This window comes from Hermetia illucens, chromosome 2, assembly GCF_905115235.1.
Source record: "Hermetia illucens chromosome 2, iHerIll2.2.curated.20191125, whole genome shotgun sequence".
Lineage (NCBI taxonomy): Eukaryota > Metazoa > Arthropoda > Insecta > Diptera > Stratiomyidae > Hermetia > Hermetia illucens.
Genome location: NC_051850.1, coordinates 82,254,149 through 82,276,175, shown reverse-complemented (window position 1 = coordinate 82,276,175; position 22,027 = coordinate 82,254,149). Strand labels below are relative to the sequence as shown.

The window sequence follows — 22,027 nt, the reverse complement described above, 5'->3', positions numbered from 1 at the left end:
ATTTTATCGTGTATATCGGTGTATATCGCTGTCCGGATAAAACATATCCAATTTATGATGTGCTTTCGGCAACAAATTCAGGCGCAAGTGGACACTTTGACCTATTACAACTTTGTTAATAATTATAGGACTTCCTTTATGGAAAGGCTATATTCTGACAACTCACATGTATGGGAAGCGCCAAACCCCCTTAAGGGAGTCATCCCCTGTAAAGGCCGTTTTTTTTAAAAAATTTCAAATTTTTTGTGAAGAACAGGATAAAGATACAAATATTATCAGAAATAATAAAAACTTGTTGTTTCTTTTTCGTTGGTATAACTATTTATTCTTGCTAACAAGTTAGCACTGATGAAGGGAACAAGTGGTTCCCGAACTACCGGTATTTGCAAGAATAAATATTCACACCAACGAAAAAAAAACAACAAGTTTTTATTATTTCAGATAATTAATCGTTGGAAACACCGCATAATTTCACTCAGATACAAATATTAATTAATTAATTAATTAATTTCACCATCGATTTTTTATTAATATCTTGAACGTGCACAGTAATTTATACACCCACCTCCAAAAAATGTGCCTTTTTGCTGCCACGCTAGAGGGCGCTGCGATCATCTTAAAGAAAAAAAGTTAACGGCGTTTTAATGTACAGACTACGGTCCCCAAACTAGGATTATTAAAAAATATTAAAAGCTAACTTTTTGTTGCCTTGTTAAACTTTTTTTGTGAACTTTGGTGTTTTTCACGGCCTCTTCAGTGAATAACCAAATCGGGAAAACAGAAGCTAGGCGCTTCAGGATGAAAGGTTTTGTTTGCTTCTTCTGTGAGTATATTTAAGTATAGAACTATCCCATTTGTACTTAGCGCCTTATGAATAGGTATTTAGCATGTCTGGCTACCCACTTTAGTATGACATTGATATTTAGTTGCAATAAGTTTACAGGGTAAAGTCAACTTTGAACTACTGTAACTTTGTTACTAATAGTAGTGTAATAGTAGTATGATTTGATCAAATTTGAGAAATCATCACTTTCCATCCCTCCGACTCCCTGCCTTTCTAATAAATCCCAAAACTAAGACCGGCTTCGACAAGTACTGGCCGATACCTTTCATTTGATACCCCACATGGCTATATTCAATGAAAAAAATGTTTACACCCCCCCTTTTACATGTATAGGGACCCCCCCTAAATCTCAACGCGGAAGCAGATCACTCACTGTATGTCTGGGGTCCACAGTTCCCACCTTTTCACCAAATTTCGTGGCAACCGGTATAGCCGTTTCTGAGAAAAGTGCTTGTGACAGACAGACAGACGGAATACCCAGAGCATGTATTCTTCCACTGTCCGAGATTTATGGAAAAAAGGAGGAATCTAGAGGAGACTCTAGGAAAGGTGCTGGTACCAGAAAATCTGGTGCCGAAAATGCTAGCACATCAAGAGAATTGGGATTCGGTCAACTGCATGATCGCATCTATTCAAGATAAATTGTCCACCTCCTCCAAAAAAAAAAAAGACGGACAGACAGACAGACAGACATTGAACCGATTGTTTGTTTTACACAAAACCTTAAAAATTTAAGATTGATTCTTCTCAGTTTAGCTGACCAGTTGAGTTGAACTTAGTCTGAAATACCCACACGCGTAGAGGTTAGATTGACCTCGCTTCGTCATCCAAGCATTCAGCCAAAACATAAGCCCCTAATGCCCTACCCACAGGGGTATATGCACTTAAGTTATAAAATTTGTAAAATGTGAAATTTTGTCTGAACTAATCCTTGCAATGTAAATAATGGAAACTTTCCTGTCTTACAGTTAGCAATACTTTACCTTGCTGATCTTCGGTAATGACTTGGCTTTTTCTACTTCCAGGTGTTTTTTATGGCTTTTTCCACCAATCATCTTCGGAATCATCATCTAGTAACTTTTTACTGGGATCCGGCATGACTGTCCTGCCAGTCACGTTAAGTTTGACGACAAGTTTTATAACAGCCATCGAGCTGCTTGGCAATCCATCTGAAATGTTCTACCAAGGGACGCAATTTGCTTTTATTGGTATGTAATAAATATCTGGTGCATATGTGTAGTAGTAGCTTCTATTTTGAAGAATAAATTCTTTATTGTTGCAAGCGTTTCCTTTATGAAGGCTTCACTTGAAAGATACATACATACATATCTCGATTTTAACCTATCCGTTGAGGTATCCATTCAAGATGGGTCCGAGTTATTCTTGGGATGGATACAATATCTACCCATTCAAATTAATAGACAGCATAACATTTACTCTAAAAAAATGTAAGAATACGTTTAAAAAGATATAAGTATGTAAGTATGATGTAAAAGAACATTGTGTATTTGTTAATTTTTAAGTGACACTACACAAAATTTAGTGTAATTCACTAAATTATTGTGAAAATACTCCAGAACGTAATCTTATTTTTATAATATGAGGTATTCATGTGCCGCTAATAATAAGGGTAATTGTTTAACGACAACCGATATATCATTAATAAATAGAATAATTTAAATTTTCGGTGCAAGTGCAGTGAAATACATTTATTCAAAGCATGTTTAACCAGGAAGTTGGCGCCAAACGATAAAGAGTGAAAGATGATTTCAAACAATTCGATGATTTGCGCTTTTTCGGTTTCAGTGCTCCCCATGCTATTGGTGATTCCTGTCGCCATCAAAGTATTTTATCCAATCTACTTCCGGCTGGAGCTCACGAGTTGTTATGAATACCTGGGAATCCGGTTTGGTCGAGACATTCGCATGCTAGGAGCGTTCCTTTACATTATCCAGGTAAGTTCCTATTAAGACTCTACTTTCTAGGAGTATTTGTGGCAGAATAGGGACAACTTGTAGCGCAAAGAAACTCCTTCTTTATAAGCGAAAAAATGTCACCTAAAAGACTGACTTTGTTTCAATTAGCATTTCTCGAATTATCATTACCCTCTTCGGGTTGTACATACATATGTATGTGCCGCTCTCAAAGGAAGTAACCTCACAAGAACAAAACTTCTCTCTGGCTACATTCTTAGCGAGAGAGAACTGTCTTTTCTATTAGTGGATACACCATGTACATACATATCTACGTACATCGTTGCTTATGTTCTAACTCTCGGTGCTTTCTTTGTGCTTCAGTGGTTTTGACTTTTCCCGTGTTTCTTTCTGACACGTTTCATTTTCTTATTTCAGATGTCGTTCTACACAGCAGTGGCTGTCCTTGCCCCAGCCATAGCTGTTTCAAAGGCAACCGGATTAAATACCAGACTTGCCGTTGTTCTCATATATCTCGTTTGCATATTCTACTCTTCGCAGGGAGGAATGAAAGCTGTTGTGATTGCTGACACATTTCAGGTCAGAATAAACTTTACGATAAATTATCCTCTGGGATCTCGGTCTTAACTCGTATGTGTACCCTCAGAAAATGCCTTTGGAATGTAGAATTAAAATTTATGGATACCGGCGCTTCGGGGAGTTTGCACTGTTGGGCACAATAGAGGAGGTGACCTGATTCCGGGTAACCATTATTTCTGGTTTTCGGAGATCCAATTGCTCGGTTTTGTCTACTGAGCTAGCAACACAAGGATAACGAGCAACCACAGTAAACTTTCCTATAATCATGTAGTGGGTGCTTGTGCAAAAACAATGGTGTTCAGTTTCAGGCAAAATGTTTCTTGGAAGGACATTGTACGTTTTCTCAATTTACTGTGCGAATGAACAAGTAACCGTGAACTGGTGCCTCTTTCCTAAACATGAATTCATTGAAAACTTATTGGGTTTCAAGATTCAAAGACTCAAATAAAAGATAGGACTTACTTGGTTGATAGACAACGAACGGTATGTAATATATGCTCGTATATAGAATCGAAATTCCTTCGCCTGCTTCTTTTCATTCTGACTATCCTTATCCAAAGGCACTTGAACGGAGATTCTTTTAGAATTCCATACGTCTACATGTGGTTTTGGGCAAGTATTGTTGCGGTTTGGCAAAAATGATTACGAGAGACTGTCTTGATATTAAGATTCGAATTTACAATGTCCTTAAATTTTTGAGGTTTCATTTGATGTAGGCAACTCTCGAAATATTGCTCTGATATTTGTTGCTCGCTTCTTTAATTCCCTTGAAATCTGGAATCTGATTTGATGCTATTGTCAATGAAAGGATAGAGTATGAGAAAGGAGTGGTCGAATTGGTGGAGACTGGTAAAGGCCACAGTAATTAAATAATAATAAATACTTTTCTTGCTTTGAGTTATATATACGTAAAGCGATTTTAGTTGATTCATACAAAATAATAATAACTGTATATTCTCAATCGATTTCTTCTGTAATAAATTGCCTAGGAACTAGGTTGGAATCAGATGCATGGGCTTAGCCTCTTACTATTGGCTTCGGAACTATTAAAAATTTGCAAACATATTGGAAACGCACAATTCCGAAAAGAAACTTTCTGCGAGGTGCCTGAGTTCTTTTGAATCTGATGCGTAATTTGGGATGAGGGAGAGGACATGGTTTTTGTGATCGCAACAATAATGACGGGAGATTCGAGGGTTTGAAGGTGTCTATAGCTATTACTGCCTAATCAGCGGCAGACCCAGGTATGAACACAGGTCTTCCTATAAGGAGAGTTGAGTATCGACTAACTCCGATCATATCGGAAAGTCCAAAGAGGTGTTAACATTGGCGTCGTGAGACTATCATCTGAATACCGCTTGTTCTTGCTAGTATACCGTGACTACGTTGGTTCTTAATCAATCCAGTTGTCATCGGCAAGACGTTCATCAGAGAATATCGATGGGCAGTTGCCTGATCTCAAAAATGCCGAACATGGAAACTTTAAGGTGAGTTGACGTGGGAAAGGAATTGAGAGCTTCGATGCTGTGAGGAGACGCAAGCGTGAAGAGTTAGAAGTTCCATACCGTGGAGTGTAGCGCAACAAAGTTCATGATAAAATGACCTTCTTCAATGCATTGGCCAGGGAAGGGAAACCGGACAAATTTTCAAATGCAGCTGTTCCAATACCAATAGGATGCTCTGCGCCGCTGTTCTCCCTGTGTTGGGGCACGAAAGCTTCAATTCCAATCTAATATTAAGGGTTGATCAGTCAAGTAAGCGCTGCTCCTTGGGTGGAGTGGTTGAAGTGGTCACAGTTGCAGCATTGCGTGAAGGGTTTTGCGAGTGGTGTATGCGGCGGTGAAAATCTCACAGTCAAAGAAATTCTAGTTCCTTGATTGATTTCAATGATTTCACCTGATAAATCAGAAAATATTTTAAAATCTTCAATTTCTGTTGGTCGTCCAATTGCCACCTTGGCATGTTATGTCAGGTCTAGGCCTATCTTAGTAAGGAACTCCCGACATTCCGCTTTTGGGCCGAGGTTCGTCAATCCGATATCTCTAAAAGCTGTTTTACTTGCTAACCTACGCTAATGCTCCATCTAAGGCAGGATTTGCCTCGTCTTCTTTTTCTACCATAGATAGTGTCCTTATAGACTTTTCGGGCTAGCTTATCCTCACCCATGCGGATTAAGTGACCACCGTTATTTCGGCCGGCCTTTTGGTCGTTTACCATCGACTTCGATGTTCATACCAATCTTAGCAAGTGAATTCTCGTTAGCCCGAATTACGTGACCATACCATGGAAGACGCCTCTCTCCCAATTTTTCCACGATCGGTGCAACACCATATTGATCGCGGATATCCTCCTGTGATCAAAACGAGGCACGCCACTAGTCAAATACAACATTTTCGTCTTCATTACCACAAGACGGCGTCTTGTAATTTATGGTCGCCCAACACTCACAACCATAGAGGGCGATAGGACGGAAGACACTCCGGTAAATTTTAGATTTGCGACTTTCGTTGTTACATCGATCACCAGTTGAGGAATGCCACTTCATCCAGGTTACGTTAATGCGGGGAGCAATGTCATAACGCAGTTCTCGATCGGCTGGTAGCATTGTCCCAAGATATTTAAATCGCTCAATTCTGGGCAGGTCACTGCTGCTGACAGTGATTATGCCTGTTTTATGGGGATCGGTCGTCGAAAATTCAGCCTTATTCAGATCCAGAAATGCAATGTAAAGATGGCGATGCTTCTCATGGTGTTTCTCCATGAGTAACCACGTACCATGTATTGCGTCAGTAGTTTCATAGTTCGCGACAAATCCGGCTTGATTCACAGTTATTTGAACAATGCCTTCAAAAATCTTCATGGCATGGTTAAGTAACGGACGGTGATTCAAACATTCTACTGGACAAAAAAAAATAAAACTAGGTAGCTTGCTCCTACTACCATATATTTTTTAATAGTTAGTAAATACGTATTTCGAAAGCTACTTATTCTCTTCCTCAGTACTTAAGCATCGGAACGATAACTATTCTACTGGACTATCTTCCTTTTTCCATATTGGAACTGTGGTACTTTCTTACCAGACAGATGGTGTTCTACCTTCCTGAAAAACCCGTCTAAAAAATTCACTGAGCCAATGTTGGGTCCCAGCTCTTCGCTTTCCAGAGCTCAGATGCGATGTCGTTAGGTCCTGTGGCTTTCCCCGATTTCATTCGACTCAGTTGCGCTGACAGGTGGAACTGTTCCAAATGTTGGCATGTTGTGGAAGTGGAGGATGGACAAATTATTCAGTTGAAATCTGGCCCGGTGGTTGGTAAGCTCTTATCATTAACACAATTGAAGTGTTCGATATTTTGTATGCGTTCATTTCGGCTTTTAACAAGTCTCTCGCCAACCCGAGTGTCCAGTATATCGTAAAGATTTTTATTATGGTCCGCTCAGGTGACTGCGACCGCTTTCTTTGCTTCGCGGTTGGCATTCTTCTAAATTTGCCGATTGGCCAGAGTTTTATCGTCGAGAAACTTGTGATAGAAGCGTTTCTTTTCACGGGTGTTCATTTCGATATCATCATTCCAAAGCCAAGTATCTCAGTTGATGTACCGCTTACTCGGCTTGGTGACCCCGAGGGTTGCAGAGCCCGCTTTTATTTGGTTCCACGATTCTTCCACATTCATAATAGTTGGTAATCGCGTAAATGAGATAATTTCTTCTTTGTTCCCATGAAATCGCCACCATTTAATGTGCGGCAGACCAGTGCGTTCCTCACGCTGTTGTATCGGTGGTATAATTCGCACGACGGCAATCAACGGTTTATGTTGAGGTGAGATGGTCTCATAAGGAACGACTTTGCAATCATGACAGTGGTAAAATGTTGGCATCTTATGAGAATATAGTCGATTTGCGTTTTACTGTTCCCTCTAAAAAATGTAGGAAAATGAGACAATCGTTTGATGAACCATGTATATATAAGTACGAGGTCATGGATGTTCGCAAAATCGATTATACGCTCGCCAAACCCAGTGCGTGTTGCAAACCCCTTTCCACCATGACTACTGTCTGACTTTTCATCCAGTTGAGTATTAAGGTAGCCGGAAATGATGATATAATCGTCGGCAGGCTTGTTACAAGTCATCGAGAAATTGCCAGAAGGAATCTTTCTTCGCATCAGGTCGACCTGTCTGTGGTGCGATCAGCTGATATAATGGTGAGCTTCATCAGCCGATCATCAAACTGTTCGACTTCTTTAATGGCATCGCGGCGGAAATTCTCTGAGATGGCAATGCCAACACCGTATTGAGTGTGTGGGCTACCAAAATAGAAAAGTTTCTAGCCATTTTTAGCGCATTCGCGTTGTATGTTGCAGCTTTTGTCAGCAGGCCATCGGGCTTCTTGCAAAGCCTAGATATCAATGCGCCTTTTCTGAAGGGCCCTTGCGAGTTCCACGTATTTGTTTTATTCGGACTAACTTATTTACGGCGCCCTAGCATTTTTCCTAGGCTTGTTACTCGATCCGATTATCTTGTTTCTAACGACATTGGATGCATTTTCTGGGTCGGCTTGTCGCGGGGCCTGTCACCTAGAGATATCAGGTAGGATTTAGCATAGTGGAATAATTCCAACTGTACTTTATTTACCTCTTTCCCTGATCTCAGCATTTTATTTTTGTTTTATTGAGGATAGTACAAAGTACGTTGCCTTAAACCCTCCTCCTTTACCTGGGTTTGGGACTAGCATGCTAAGTTAATAGCATGACCGAGTTCCACCATGTACTTCGTTTGGCCCTCATTAATGTGCAGTCTAAGATCTCGCATCGCCTGCTCGATCTGGATGAAGGTAAATTATATATCTCGGGATGTTCTTCCCATAATGTCGATATCGTTAGCATAGGCCAGGAGTTGGGTGGACTTGAAGAGGATGATGACTATTGCATTAACATTTGCACAGCGGATCACTTCTTCTTGCGCCAGGTGAAAGAGGACGCATGATAGGGCATCTACTCGTCTTAGCACTATTTTGAATGGTTTCGAAAGTGATCATGTTGCTTTTATCTGGCCTCGCACATTAGTCAGGATCAGCCTAATCAGTCTCATCAATTTCGTCGGGATACCGAATTTTCACATAGCCGTGTATAGTTTTGCCCCGGCTGTGCTATCGTAGGCCGTCCTAAAGTCGAGGAAAAGATGGTGCAACTGATGCTCATTTTCCAAAAGTTTTTCTGTCGCTTGCGGCAGAGAGAAATCTTATCTGTCGCTGATTTGCCTCTAGTGAAGCCTCTTTGGTATGGGCCAATGGGGCTATTCGACCTAACAAAATTGCGGAGAATATCTTATACATGGTACTCAGCAACGTGGTACCTCTATAATTGCTGTGCTGAATGATATCTCCCATTTTATGTATCGGACAGGTAATGCTGTTGTTCTTATAAATGGTCGCCTCCATATTTAACCGATTTGCCTGTAATTTCATCGGGTGCTGGCGACTTATGACTGTTTCTGCTGCACTCGGTGGTAGTAGTATTTGCCCGTTATGTTTAGTTGGAGCAGCTCCAACTCAATCAACACGTGGTTAATTTGGTTGAAAGTGGTCCCATCTGGAGAGGTCCATGTATGTTTGTGGGCCGCTTTCCGCGTAAACCAGGTACTTTCAACAGCCGTTGCTAACTGAATAATCCGCAGTTCGTTGTCATTAGTATCCTTATGTAAGTTATGGGAGTTGATGTACCGCCTGAATACGGACTCCGTTCCTACTTGGCTGTCAAAAACTCAAAGTATGATTTTGATATCGTAGGTTTTGAGGGTGCGCTCAAGTGCCTCCTTCTCTAACGCTGCACTCTGTAGGGGCGTGAACGTTAACTGGGCTTATATTTTTAAATTTGGTACAGAGTACATATTCTTTCGTTTATATTTTCTTCTTGCTAGCTAGGAAACCTACTCTGAGCACATGGTTTTCTGGGTTGCCACTATAATATATGGTGTAGTGGTTCCTCTCCAGGAAATTAGTCTCTGTCCAATGCATCCTTTACAATGCTGTTACATCAGGCTTATATTGGGATAGGGTATCGGCGAGCTGCTGAGGAACATTTGGTCTGCACAGGGAGCTGATGACCTTGGTTCTGCAGGCGTTTCCCAGATTTTATACTCCATCGTGGATACCATACTACTACATATACTACTCTTTGACTCAAGTTTATTGTCTTTAGTCAACCAGCATTCAGAACCATCGAACACGATAGGTCGAACAGCATTGTAAACTTTATCATGGCATCGAAGTTCATCTCAGTATTTGCCATTTGGTGATCGGCCTTCCAGTTTCCACAGCTAGCCAGATCGCTCTTCTGGGACGTGACTGGCAGTTTCACCTGCGCTATAGAGGAAAGCATAGCTTATGATGGCCCACTGGTTATCTGATGGACTATTCCTGGTTCCTGGCGCCCACATACAATAAATGTTTCCTACTTCAAAATGGGAGCTCGAATTGAATTTGAGGGCCCGAGGAGCAGACGTGATACGGAAGTCATAAGAAGTGACCACTGATGGTCTTGGGTCGGAGTTCGAATTTAAAATCGTGCTCGATCACGGTTCCTGAGTTGTGAGCGCGTTTCTTGGTATCAGCATCAGTTTGATACTAAATTATAAAGTGCCAATGCCGCGATTAAAGGTCGAATCCAATAGCATAAGTTGCAACTGGTAAGATCGTCCTTATCCGCGTGCATGAATAGTGCCTAATTAGCATTACGAATTTCGTATCGAAAGATACGTATAGCTTTTCGCGTAGTGAAACCGATGTATATAAGGTGGTGTTACGCCAATGTACATTATCAGTATTTCCTAAATTTTCAAATGGGCTGAAAATACTTAATATTTATAACGGCCTTTTAAACTGTACCATTTTTGGTTGCAGATATTATAAAAAAAGTTTGAAAATAGTTTTTAATACTACCGCTTAGCGAACCAATTACAGATAACTGTTCTATAATGCACAAAATCTTCCACAAACATCAACCGCAAACACAAAAGTTGAACAGGGTTTGAGAAAGACGATCCCAGAGAACGTTTTCTTCCTTGCAAAGTTTGATATTTTTATGTTATGATTGCAGGCATGTGTACTGGGAGCATCTTTGATTTTAATAGTTATCTTAGGCCACTTTTATACAGGCGGATGGCGAACTGTTTATGAGACAGCATCAGCAAATGACAGACTAGAATTTTTCAAGTAAGTATGAAGGATGCGCAATGCGATTTTCTGTCCAACTTTCAAAAGACTTCCTAACTTGTTTCCTTTTTATTTTGATAAAGTTTTAATGTGAATCCAACAACGCGACATACAGTTTGGTCTGTGGTTATTGGAGGATTTTTCTATTGGACTTCGTTGTTCTGCACGAATCAAGCCTCAGTACAGAAGTGTATGTCCCTCAAATCAATGAAGCTGGCTAGGGTAGCATTATATTTTGCCATTCTGGGTGAGTATTAAAAACTAGATGTGTAGCGTCACATTTTCATTCAACTCGTATTCGAAAAGATAAGGGAAATAATTGATCGGGGGATATTCTAATCAGGCTCCTTAAAAATTGGATTGTTTTCCACACTACCCTTAAACAAATGAGAGAAGAAATTGTAGTGTCCATCAAATGTACAAAAATATTTTTATTTCTATGTGAAATGTAGAATTACGTGGGGCGTTAGGGTATTTGGTAAAACTTTTTTAAACAAAACGATGTTCAGGTGTTCACATAATATCCAGTAGCTCTGGTGATGATTTTTATGTACTCTAGGTAAATTTTTTTATTGAAAGGTTGACGATTTTTAAAGAATATTGTTTGAACTTTCTAAGGTTTTGTTTGTAAAACAAAACCTTATTAAAATCGGTTCAATGTCTGTCTGTCTGTCCGTCTGTTGTTTTTTTTTTGTTTTTGAGGAGGAGGAAATCTTCAAAAGACACTGGTCTGGACACACCAGCGTGTGGGATTCTTACCCACTAAAACCACCCCCGACTCCCTCCCTGCCCCGCGGAACCATCATAAGGTATTACATCACGGGGCGGAGTCAGCTCACTCTAGCTTAATCCCATTTCTTCTATACGAGGCGCATGTGACCGCGCTTTTCTCCTTTCCTCTGCCTTTCGCAATTTATCTTGAATAGATGCGATCATGCAGTTGTCCGCATCCCAATTCTCTTGATGTGCTAGCATTTTCGGCACCAGATTTTCTGGTACCAGCACCTCTCCTAGAGTCTCCTCTAGATTCCTTCTTTCTTCCACAAATCTCAGACAGTGGAAGAATACATACTCTGGGTCCTCTGGGATTCCATCACAATTTGGACAGTCGGGTGAGGTCTCCAAATTCCTCCATGTCCCGTGAGAAACTGGGTGAGATTATAATTCTTTTAAATCTCTACTTATAAATCTCACCGTGTTGTCTCTCCAACCACTCTTTGATGGCAGGAATGAGCCTGTGAGTCCACTGACCCTTTCCTGAGCGTTCCCACCGCTCTTACCATCTATTTATGGATCTCTTCCTCTCATAATAAGTGTCCGGGTAGCTGAGTGGTTAGAGCACTAGGCTACCTTACGGAAGGCCGCGGTTCAAATCTCATTGGTGACAGTGGAATTTGTATTGTGATTTGACGTCGGATACAAGTTGACTCAGCTGTAAATGAGTACCTGAGTGAAATCAGGGTAATAATCTCGGGCGAGCGCAATGCTGACCAGATGGCCTACAGTGTACTGTAGTGTACCGTTACGGTCTTGAATGAAGTGCTCTAACACACTTCAAGGCCTAGATCCAATATGGATTGTTGCGCCAACGATTATTATTATTATTCCTCTCAGCGTTCTTCGTCTGCAATAAGGGAGAGATTGGCTTTGCATGGTATATATTCGCCATCTCATCTGCCAAGATGTCAATCGGCATCATTCCAGGGATGACGAATGCTGCATCATCTGAGACAGTCTCTCAGAGTCCCTTACAGCTGTCCTCCTGTAGACTGCATTCAGTTTGATAGTATTAATTGATATCCGCAACGCCTCGCTCCAAACTGGGGTTGCATAGAGCATGATTGACGTCACCACCCTGGCTATAAGCAACCTAGAGGTATGCCGTGGCCCTCCCACGTTCGGCATCATCCTCGCCAGGGCCATACTAGTAATGGATGATTTATCACAAACATACTGTACGTATTGCTTAAAGCTGAGCTTCCTGTCTATCATCACCCTCAAGTATTTGATGGTCGGCTTGGATGTGATGATATGATTCCCGATTTTAATACAGGCCTAATTTCTCTTCCGGCGCTTCGTAATGAGGACCGCTTCTGTTTTTTCCTCCGCAAGCGTCAGACCAGAGCTCTCTAACCAGCATTTGACAGCACTGATTGCCTCGCTTGAGTATAACTCAGCATCTTCGAGGTGCTTTGCGACAACAACCAGTGCCATATCGTCAGCGTAACCCACCACTGTGGCTTCCTCCGGAAGGCGAAGATTAAGTACATCGTTGTACATGATGTTCCACAGTTCCTGGGGTCCGTCATCGGTGTCATACTAGAGCCTCCTTTCAGTTAAATAACTATCGACGATAGCAGCGAGATAGGCGGGAATACCAAGCTTCGCTAAAGATTTCCGTATTAGATTCCAATTAGCCGAATTGAATGCATTTTTCACATCCAGGGTTACTACCACGCAATATTTGCTGGTACTACCCTTTTCGTGAATTCCGTGGAACCCATACTGCCGATTTGAAAGGCCGCCTTGGCTCTCAACAACCGGGAGTAAACTATTATAGATTACCCGCTCTAACATTTTCCCTACCGTGTCCAAAAGACATATGGGTCGGTATGAGGATGGTTCACCTGGAGGTTTACCAGGCTTAGGAAGAAGTACCAACTTCTGTCGCTTCCATGCCGGTGGAAATATTCCCTCGGACAGGCACGCTTCGAACAACTCAGCGAACATATCCGGCCTGGATTTCACGGCAAGCTTAAGGGCCTTATTCGGTACTCCGTCCAGGCCCGGCGCTTTATTGTCTCCTATTCTGCCGCAGATCTCCAGCAGCTGGTCTCTGGTGACTGGCGGGATTGCCGTCACATTCAGAGGTGGTTGCAATGTGTCGTTGCTCTCCTCTTGCTGGGGGAATAACCCCTGGATGATTTTCAGCAAGAGGGTGCGGCACATGATCTGCGGAGAGGAATGGCCTCTGAAGCGTTCCATCACGATTCCATAAGCTCTCCCGCACGGGTTTACGTCCGCTTCTGAGCAGAGCTCCTTAAAGCATTTTCTCTTGCTTCGCTGGATGGCGAGCTTCAGGGTTTTGCGGGCTGCCTTATAGGCGCACTCTTTCTGCCTTTGTTCGACTCTACCTACCGCCCTCTGAGCCGCTCTTCTGGCTCATCATCCACCAGTAGTTTGGTCTTCTACGGGGGAATGAGCATCTCCTAGGCATGGACGCGTCACATGCTTTGGCGATGCATTGAGCCAGATGGACGGCTCTTTCCGTAGAGGCGCCTGCTTTATCAGGTTGATCTAACCACACCTCTATGAAGGTCTGCTCATCCAAAGATTTTGCAGACCAGCCTGAAATCTTTTTCGGTTTCGGCCATAGTAGTTCTTTGCCCTGAGGTTCGACACATGTCTCAAAGAAGATTGCCTGGTGATCGCTGTGGGTGTAGCGTTCGCTGACGCACCAGGCCATCCCACGCGCCAGCGAAGGGCTGACAAAGGTCAGATCTACAACCGAGCCTGACCCCCCTTTCTGGAAGGTGTTTACAGTACGTACGTTAACCAAAACCATATCCATCTGCGCGAAAGCTTCTATTAAACTGCGCCCCCTAGCATTTGATTCTCTGCTACCCCATTCTAGGGTCCAAGCATTGAAATCACCAACAATCACCTTTGGACTTCGTACCCTTGCGTCGAGAACAAGATTATCAAGCATTTGCTCGAATTCAGACAGTGTCAAACTTGGTGGGGTGTATACATATACACCACTTATTTTCGCCCACAAAAAGCCACTGGCTGCCTGACTTGCAGTACATTGAATGGCCTGTCGACCACAAGCCCATATCGCCGCTCCACCAGCCAAATCTGTGACCCATACACCACCGTGACGGTTTCTGTACGGCTCACTTATGATGGCAATTTCCATCTCAGATTCGAACGTGATCTGCTCTAGTAAATCTTGAGCGACCCTGCAATGATTCAGGTTAATTTGAATAAACCTCATTTTCTCATTGCAGTGAGCGCCTTCCTAAATTCCGGACATTTTCCACTTCCGGCAATATGCCGGGTGTCCTGTCCCTCTTTCACCTCGCGCAATAAGCATTTGGAGTCCCTATTGCACCCCCTGGCCATATGGCCTTTCTCGCAACACCTTCTGCATCGATCGGATCGATCAATGCTGCTGGTGGCATTTAAAGCACCTCTGTAGTGAAGTCTGTTCCCTTAACCGGCAGACAACCCATCCAATCCGAACTTTTCCGGCTGCCAACAACTTCTGCGCTGTCTCCGCTGGTACTCGTATTGTGGCCGTTTGAGTACCGCCATAGGCTTTTCGTAAACTCACAACAGACTCCTCGGCAAATTCTTGCAACTTGAATTGCTCCTTCAGAGCAGCACAAATTTCTGCTTTTGATGTTATTTCATCGAGATCCTTAAATTGTATGTAAATCTCATGTTTTTGGGCACGCACTGCGGCATTCTCCCCAAGTGAGTCCGGAGCTCTAACATGAGATCCCCTCTCTGGGTTCTTCGGATTCGATTCACATTTCCGCTCTGATCAATTAGGTCGGGATCCGCTTTGACCTTTCTGAGTATCTCCGCGTAGGATTGCCCTTACTGGAGATAACAATCGCATCTGGACGGGTTCGCACTTTTGCTTTTCCTTTCGCTTTTTTGCTTGTAACCTTAGTCCATCCATCGTTTTCGTTCGTTTTGGGCTTCACAAACTTTTCTACATTTTTCTACTTTTCTACATTCGCTGTACGCTTTCCTCCTTCAGAGCTATTAGTGCTGGTGTGCAAGCACGTTGTGCTTGCCCTTGCTGAACTCGGACAGCTCAACTATTTTTTCCCCAAGCTGGATAAAGGGTAATTCCTACGGATCGGGACTCTGCTCCCTATAAGCCCCGACAAGGTTACTCCTTTTATACGCTGCTTCACTTTTGGCGGTTGTTGATCTTGCCTGTGCTTTATCCTTCATCGTCTTTAGCATTGGTGGAGATTTAAAGTTGATGAGCTTCTTTTGAAGGGATCCTTTTCTTGTTCCTGGAGTACCTCCTGCTGTCGCGCATTTTGAAGATATTGGGTTGGTGTTGTCACGGTTTTTGTCTTCCAACGATCCACCTTCAGTTCATCCTTGTTTGTTCTTGCTACTGGTGTTCTCGGTAGGGTCGTACTTCGCTTGAACACTTCCTTCTCCAAATCCAAATCACTTGTAACATTATATGCCAAGGGGGCCAAGTTGTCCACAACCGAGGCATTGCGGTCGAGGGATATCGACGACCGGGAGCCCGTTTGCTCACTCCCAAAAGCCGCCGGGACTGGGGTTCCGAGCCCCTGCACCGTAAGTTTACTCCTTCTCTCGTCTTCCATGGTGGCTTTATGTTTTGGGTATCCTTCCCATAGCCATTTTGGTCCACGCACCAGAGATGAGCAAACACTAGCCCAAGCACAGTCAGAAAAGAAAAGTGCATGAACACATATTTACACATCAATAGGTATGCCCCAATCCGCCAGCTGGGGTCGTGCCTGATGGGAGATCTGGCCACTCCTCACAGGTCCATCTGTCTGTCTGTCTGTCACAGGCACTTTTCTCAGAAACGGCTATACCGATTGCCCTGAAATTTGGTGAGAAGGTGGGAACTGTGGACTCCCATGCAGTGAGTAATATCCTCCTACGTTGAGATTTACGGGGGGCCCCATACATGTAAAAGGGGGTGTAAAATTTTTTCTCACCAAATGTAGTCAAGTGGGGAATCGAATGGACGGTCTCGATTAGTACTTTTCGAAGTCGGTCTTAGTTTTGAGATTTTTAAAAAAGTGGGAAGTGGGAGGGGTAGAAATTGATGACTTCTTAAACGGAGTCATTCTCAGAAAGTACTCAACCGAAAAATTTGAAAAAAATCATGAAGCTGCCTCTATACGGCACCCAGGCCTCAAAATACTCTCCATATCGATATCTGATCAAATTAAGTTAGTAATGGTATATTACCATATTTTTGGGAAAATTGAGTAAAACCCCCCTTAAGTTTATGTCAGAGTTATAAAAGTTGGTAGTAGTATAAAATATAATATGAAGCATATTATCTCCGAGTTTGATCAAAATCATACTATCAGTAACGAAGTTACAGGAGCTCAAAGTTGCCTTACCGTGTAAATTTACAACCCGAAGTACTAAATCTGACATGCTAAATGGATGTTCTTAACGGGCTACGTACAAATGGGATAGTTCTACACTCAAATATACTCACACAAGAAACAAACAAAACCTTTTATACCTGAAGCGCCCAGCTTCCGGTTTCCCGACTTGTTTTGATATGTGATTTTTTCTACTCAACTTTTCTGTTCCAGGAGGGGGCACGCCTTCTGAACGATGTAAGATCGGTATTTCACATAGCTTCCATTGTTCCTGGAAAACTAAGTTCTCTAAGTTTTGAAAACTGTTTCACTTATATTTATACTGGAATATCATTTTAGGGAGTTTATATCAATTAATACAAAAGGTTTAGAAACGATCGGGAATCGAGAGCATGTCAATTATTCAGTTGAAATGGGTCAAGTAATTGCATTGCAACGAAAAGAAAATATCGTGGTACTGAATATTTTACTGGCTAACCGGAAAAAATTGTCAAAGTTAACACAATTCTGTTCCTTCCAAATGCTGGCGAAAATGCTATTAAAGTTTATTTTATTAGACAAGTTTGCGATAAACTAGTGTTCAAAGACACTCTTGTACATAACATACATACATATAAGCAGGCATACTGGCGCATTGCTGAATTACCTCAAATGTTGCTGTTTTATTTTAAGGGCTAATTCTCGTGTTCCTGATCAACTTCCATACGGGGTTAATAGTGTACACACAGTATTCGAGTTGTGATCCCCTGGGCTTTGGTCGTATCGCAGCTAAGGATCAACTTTTGCCTTTTTATGTTATGGACGTTTTTAAGGAGATTAACTTTGTTACTGGAATCTTTGTAGCCGGAATTTTCGCAGCAAGTCTGGGGTAAGTTTGAAATGGTAAATGCCGCTTTGTTCTTATTATGGCTGCTGCCGTTTTGTTCTTATTATGGCAAAATTCTATTGATTCGGCATACTTACATAAGAACTGAGACTATTGCAACTGTTGGTTTTTGATTTTTATCATCGGTCTTTCTTGTATATACTTTACAGAACTGTGGCATCAGCACTTAACTCGCTTTCGGCCGTCACATGCGAGGATTTACTGGAGAACGGGTTCAACATCAAAATACATCCTAATACAGGAGCTACCTACGCGAAATGGATGTCTCTTGGGTAAGTTTTCTTTAAGGTAGACATGCGGATGCTGCGTTTAAGTTAGTTTCTATGCATATATATTTTCAAGTGTAGCTCTCACATCATATGCTTCAGAAAGGGTGGAGGCACTTAATATTAACATTATATTCCGTGCAAAGATTTGACTTTTTTCTGAAATTTATAAAAAAGTGTCTGGGAACTTAAAATTTGTTTTGTGAAGCTTTTAATTTACGGTACCTAGGCCTTGCAGAATACTTTTCCCAACTTCAGCGAGGCTAGGTGAGTTTAGATGGTGAGACGTTATGAAATAATCTCCTCCCTCTTGCGGCGTTATGCTCCGGAAATAGTGATAGAAGTAAGCGTGAATCCGGTGTCGGATCAGTAATTATGGCAAGAGTGAGGCATGCCATAATTACTTGGGAACCGGTTTAGGAGAGGATACTGATTACAAGATTTCTATCCAGAATTAGGAACATCTAAACAGTACAACCTCACGCTCCAACGAAGATTTCCACCCAGACGAGGAAAAGGCCACGAGCGCTGAATGCCTTCCAGGAAAGGCTTTCTAATGGCAACATAGTGAAGGGTGAAAGCTAAGGGGGGCTATGATAATACCTTGTTCGGTCATGTAATAGGAAATCGTGGTGATTGTCACAATTTTTACAGTTCCATCGCTTCGTTATGGAGGAACACTGTAGGAGCATAAAGCTTGTCATACGAGTAATTGGATTTCAGATGGCCGGCAACGTACGAGCAATCAGATTAACTATATTGCCATCAGAAGTTGATTTGGGAGTTGCCTTCTGGATGTGTTTTACAAGAGGCCGCTGATATTCGCTTCTGAAGGGATCATCTCTTAATGGTGACTCCCTGTCCGCTGTTTTCCAATGAGTGACTTTGACCAACTGGCTTAAGATTTGGAAAGAGAGGCAAGTAGAATTGGACTGAAGATAGATATCAACAAAATTAAGAATCTGACTTTGTCTGCATGAGTAGCGTTTAATCCATCTATCTATCTCATATAGTAACTTCAAGGTAAGGGTTCTTTCATTCAACAGATTAAAAAGTCCAATCCAGGGACTTGAAGTGTCTTAGAGCACTTCATGCAAGGCCGTAACGGCTCACTACAGGATTACAATACCCTGTAGGAGGTAATGTGGTCAGCATTGCGCTCGCTCGTGATTATTGCCCTGATTTGACACAGGTAATTCACTACGTCAAGCCACGATGCAAATGTTCCTTCAAAAACTGAAACAACAGGGCCGAGTGTGATTTGGCACAATGATATCAAGCAAGCACTTCAATTTCTTGCTGAGGCCTTCACAATGGAATGTAACGGATCAAGTGTTCATGCATCTAGTTGATTAAGTGTCCAAACACTTTAACTAGAACGCTAGGATTTTAATTAATATTATTGGCGCTTTGGGGTTGCTGGGGTTATCATAACTCAATTGTTTATTTTCCATAACACTTTTAAATATTAGTCTATAAGTTCAAGAATTATTGACATTGAAAAACGTGCAGTACATGCAAGATGCACAAAAATCAAAGAAGTACGAAAGCAGAAAGTATGAAAAAAGTTGAAAGAATGAAACGATGATAGTAGCAAATTTATACAACAATGAAATAATGAACTTTAAAAATAGACGACATGCGATTTCGTCTAGGGAAGAGGTAATTCATTAGCCTTTGCCTCTGCCCTAGGAGTAGGGTTAACTTACAGGTGGTTTTTAATAAGAATATAATTCATATCTGCGGCGTGACTGCAGGAGATATGTTGCGTCTGTGGCGCTCCTTGTTGATCGCCATACGATTAACTGATGATGACTAAGATAAGCGCCAATACAGAATATCTGACTCCGAAATGATGTCGACTGCTATTTTGAAGTTAGCTGTGTAGCCGGAAAAGTTGTTGATTTGTTCCTTCCATTCGATGGTATAACCTTTGCTGCCGACACCTTCCAGTAACGGTTGCAATTGCGATGGTTCATCGATTACAGATGGCGTGACGAAACCACGATTGGACAACCAGATGGTGCTCGCTGTGATATCGTGTCCGGAATGTTAGAAGGCTGCGTTTCATGGAGCAATTATTAGAAACCTGAAGCAGCCCCGAACCCTCGATGATAATTAATATAGTTTTGATCTTACATATTGCAGTTATTCGTACCGATATTTTAACGGAAAAAAATCACTGATTTTTATGCTTCATCTGAAGCTACATTGCGTCAGTTTTCAGCTCAGTGAACTGGCAATTTGTATTGAATACGTTGGATAGTGCACCAACTTTGCAGGGCTGTCATCCGACACTTTTGCTGCAGATGGTCTGGATGCCAGAGAAAACTGTCGCCCTCGATCTGTGCACATAAATTCAGTTCTTTCATAATCATTGGAAAATATTGATTTCGATGTGAACTGACTGCAAGTAGTGTTGTCAAATGTTCGATTGGGATCATAGTGTTGTTTATCGTTACTGACACAAGAATTACGTTGAATAAATTGACGGATTACTGCTTGACAAGTGACAGTTTAATAGTGAAAATGTTATATCCTTCAGTCAAAATACCCTTTAAAGTTATTACAACAGCAAGTTACAGCAAGTTCCCCAGATCTATAGATAGTTGAAGACCCGCTGGTGGCTCGAATATTAATAATCTCTGTTTCTAACTGTCGCTGTGACAGCAATTATCACAAGCTGGTTTTTCCTCATAATGTTAGTCGTCGTGTCGAGCATTGATGTTTGGTTTTTGAGAATTCTACCTTCTGGCTTCACTATCCTTCACGTAATTTAATGTTCTGAACATTTGGTCGGCATATTCGGAAACCAAAACTTCAAACAACGAATTGACAATATGAGCTGCTAAGTCTATTGCCCCACTTTCGACCTAGTGATAATAGAGAGACAGACCTTTCTTATGAGTTCGAATTGGGTTATTAACGGGATACAGACGGACTTCTACCGAAATTTTTGGCACAAGCATTGTATGGTAAATATTCCGTTCGTGAATGGTGCGAGTTCTCTTCGTAAAGGATTTATATCATAGTATGTGATCAGTGATGTTATTAATAATTCAATCGGATCAATGGCTTCAAAATGTATTCCAGCACTTCTATAAAAATTTGGTAACAGGAACCAAACTGCCGAAGGCCAAGGGCAAAATCATTAATGTTTTTAGAACAGCATAGATACCTGGACTTTTCCTTTTTTTAGGTACTTGCTCTTCGGTTGCGATAACCACTTGTACTTTGTTGGTGTAGGTAGTGATGCTAGCTTGTGAATTGTTCTTATCCAAAGTTCAGTTGATGTTTATATATCTGTAACTCGTACTATCCCATTATAGCCTTTGTAAGGCCTTATGAATCATTCACGAGGCCATTGAAGCACTGATAGCAGCGGTCGGCGATTGATCTTTCCACTTGTACTGATATTAAATTTCATTCAAATAGTTACGTGACTAGCTCTTCCAAAATTCATGCTTTGGATGGCTTACTAACTTCCATATCCTTAGTAAACTTGCCTCGTGTAGGGATACTCTAATATCGATGGCCGGGGGTCAAGGCTACCAAGCCATTCGGATCGGAAGACATTGGCGATATTGGTCTTGAATTTAAGATTGCTTCCCAGAGTTCTCCAAAGTGTAAAGTTCTAGAAGAATAAAGTTGAATTTTATTCCCTTGGTATTGCAAGCGTTGAATACAGCGTCTTGGCCAGAAGACGAGTAAATAGGATTTAACTTTGATTTACCAAAATCGTTGTCAGGTTATTAATAGCAATTAGATCATTCGCGTAGGGAGTATTGCCAATGGATTATTGTATGAAAACACAATCTGACGTTTAGCATCATAACACAAATTGGAAGCGTTCAGTCGGCCTCCTACTCGAATTATTCTCTTATCGTCTACAAAGGAAAGCAGTCAGCTCACGGCATTTGGCAACTTCACCGTGTTTGCTTAATTCGGGTATGATCCAGCCCCATTAGCGTCAGCGATATTTGAATTAAACGTGGACGATCAGGATGTTTGAAGCGGTTGATAAATCGAAGTGAGTACGCAATTATACATTGCAACGTCCTATTATTATTATTATTCTGTTAAGGGAAATTCACACCGCGTCCTTGAAGAACTATTGTGCCCCTTTTACTGGTTATAGTGTATCTATTGATCATAGTATCTCAAGCAGGCCTATAAGCATT

General features: G+C 41.7%; 1 protein-coding gene across 1 annotated transcript in view; it reads left to right on the top strand.

The window, feature by feature from the left end:
- Positions 1 to 22,027, top strand: part of LOC119649819 (sodium-coupled monocarboxylate transporter 1) — a 66,732-nt gene that overhangs the window by 21,380 nt on the left and 23,325 nt on the right. The window contains exons 3-9 of the mRNA XM_038052151.1: positions 1,870 to 2,052; positions 2,651 to 2,799; positions 3,196 to 3,357; positions 10,451 to 10,566; positions 10,650 to 10,813; positions 17,367 to 17,562; positions 17,730 to 17,852. Coding sequence (XP_037908079.1) covers positions 1,870 to 2,052; positions 2,651 to 2,799; positions 3,196 to 3,357; positions 10,451 to 10,566; positions 10,650 to 10,813; positions 17,367 to 17,562; positions 17,730 to 17,852 — 1,093 coding nt within the window. The remainder of the gene's footprint in view (positions 1 to 1,869; positions 2,053 to 2,650; positions 2,800 to 3,195; positions 3,358 to 10,450; positions 10,567 to 10,649; positions 10,814 to 17,366; positions 17,563 to 17,729; positions 17,853 to 22,027) is intronic.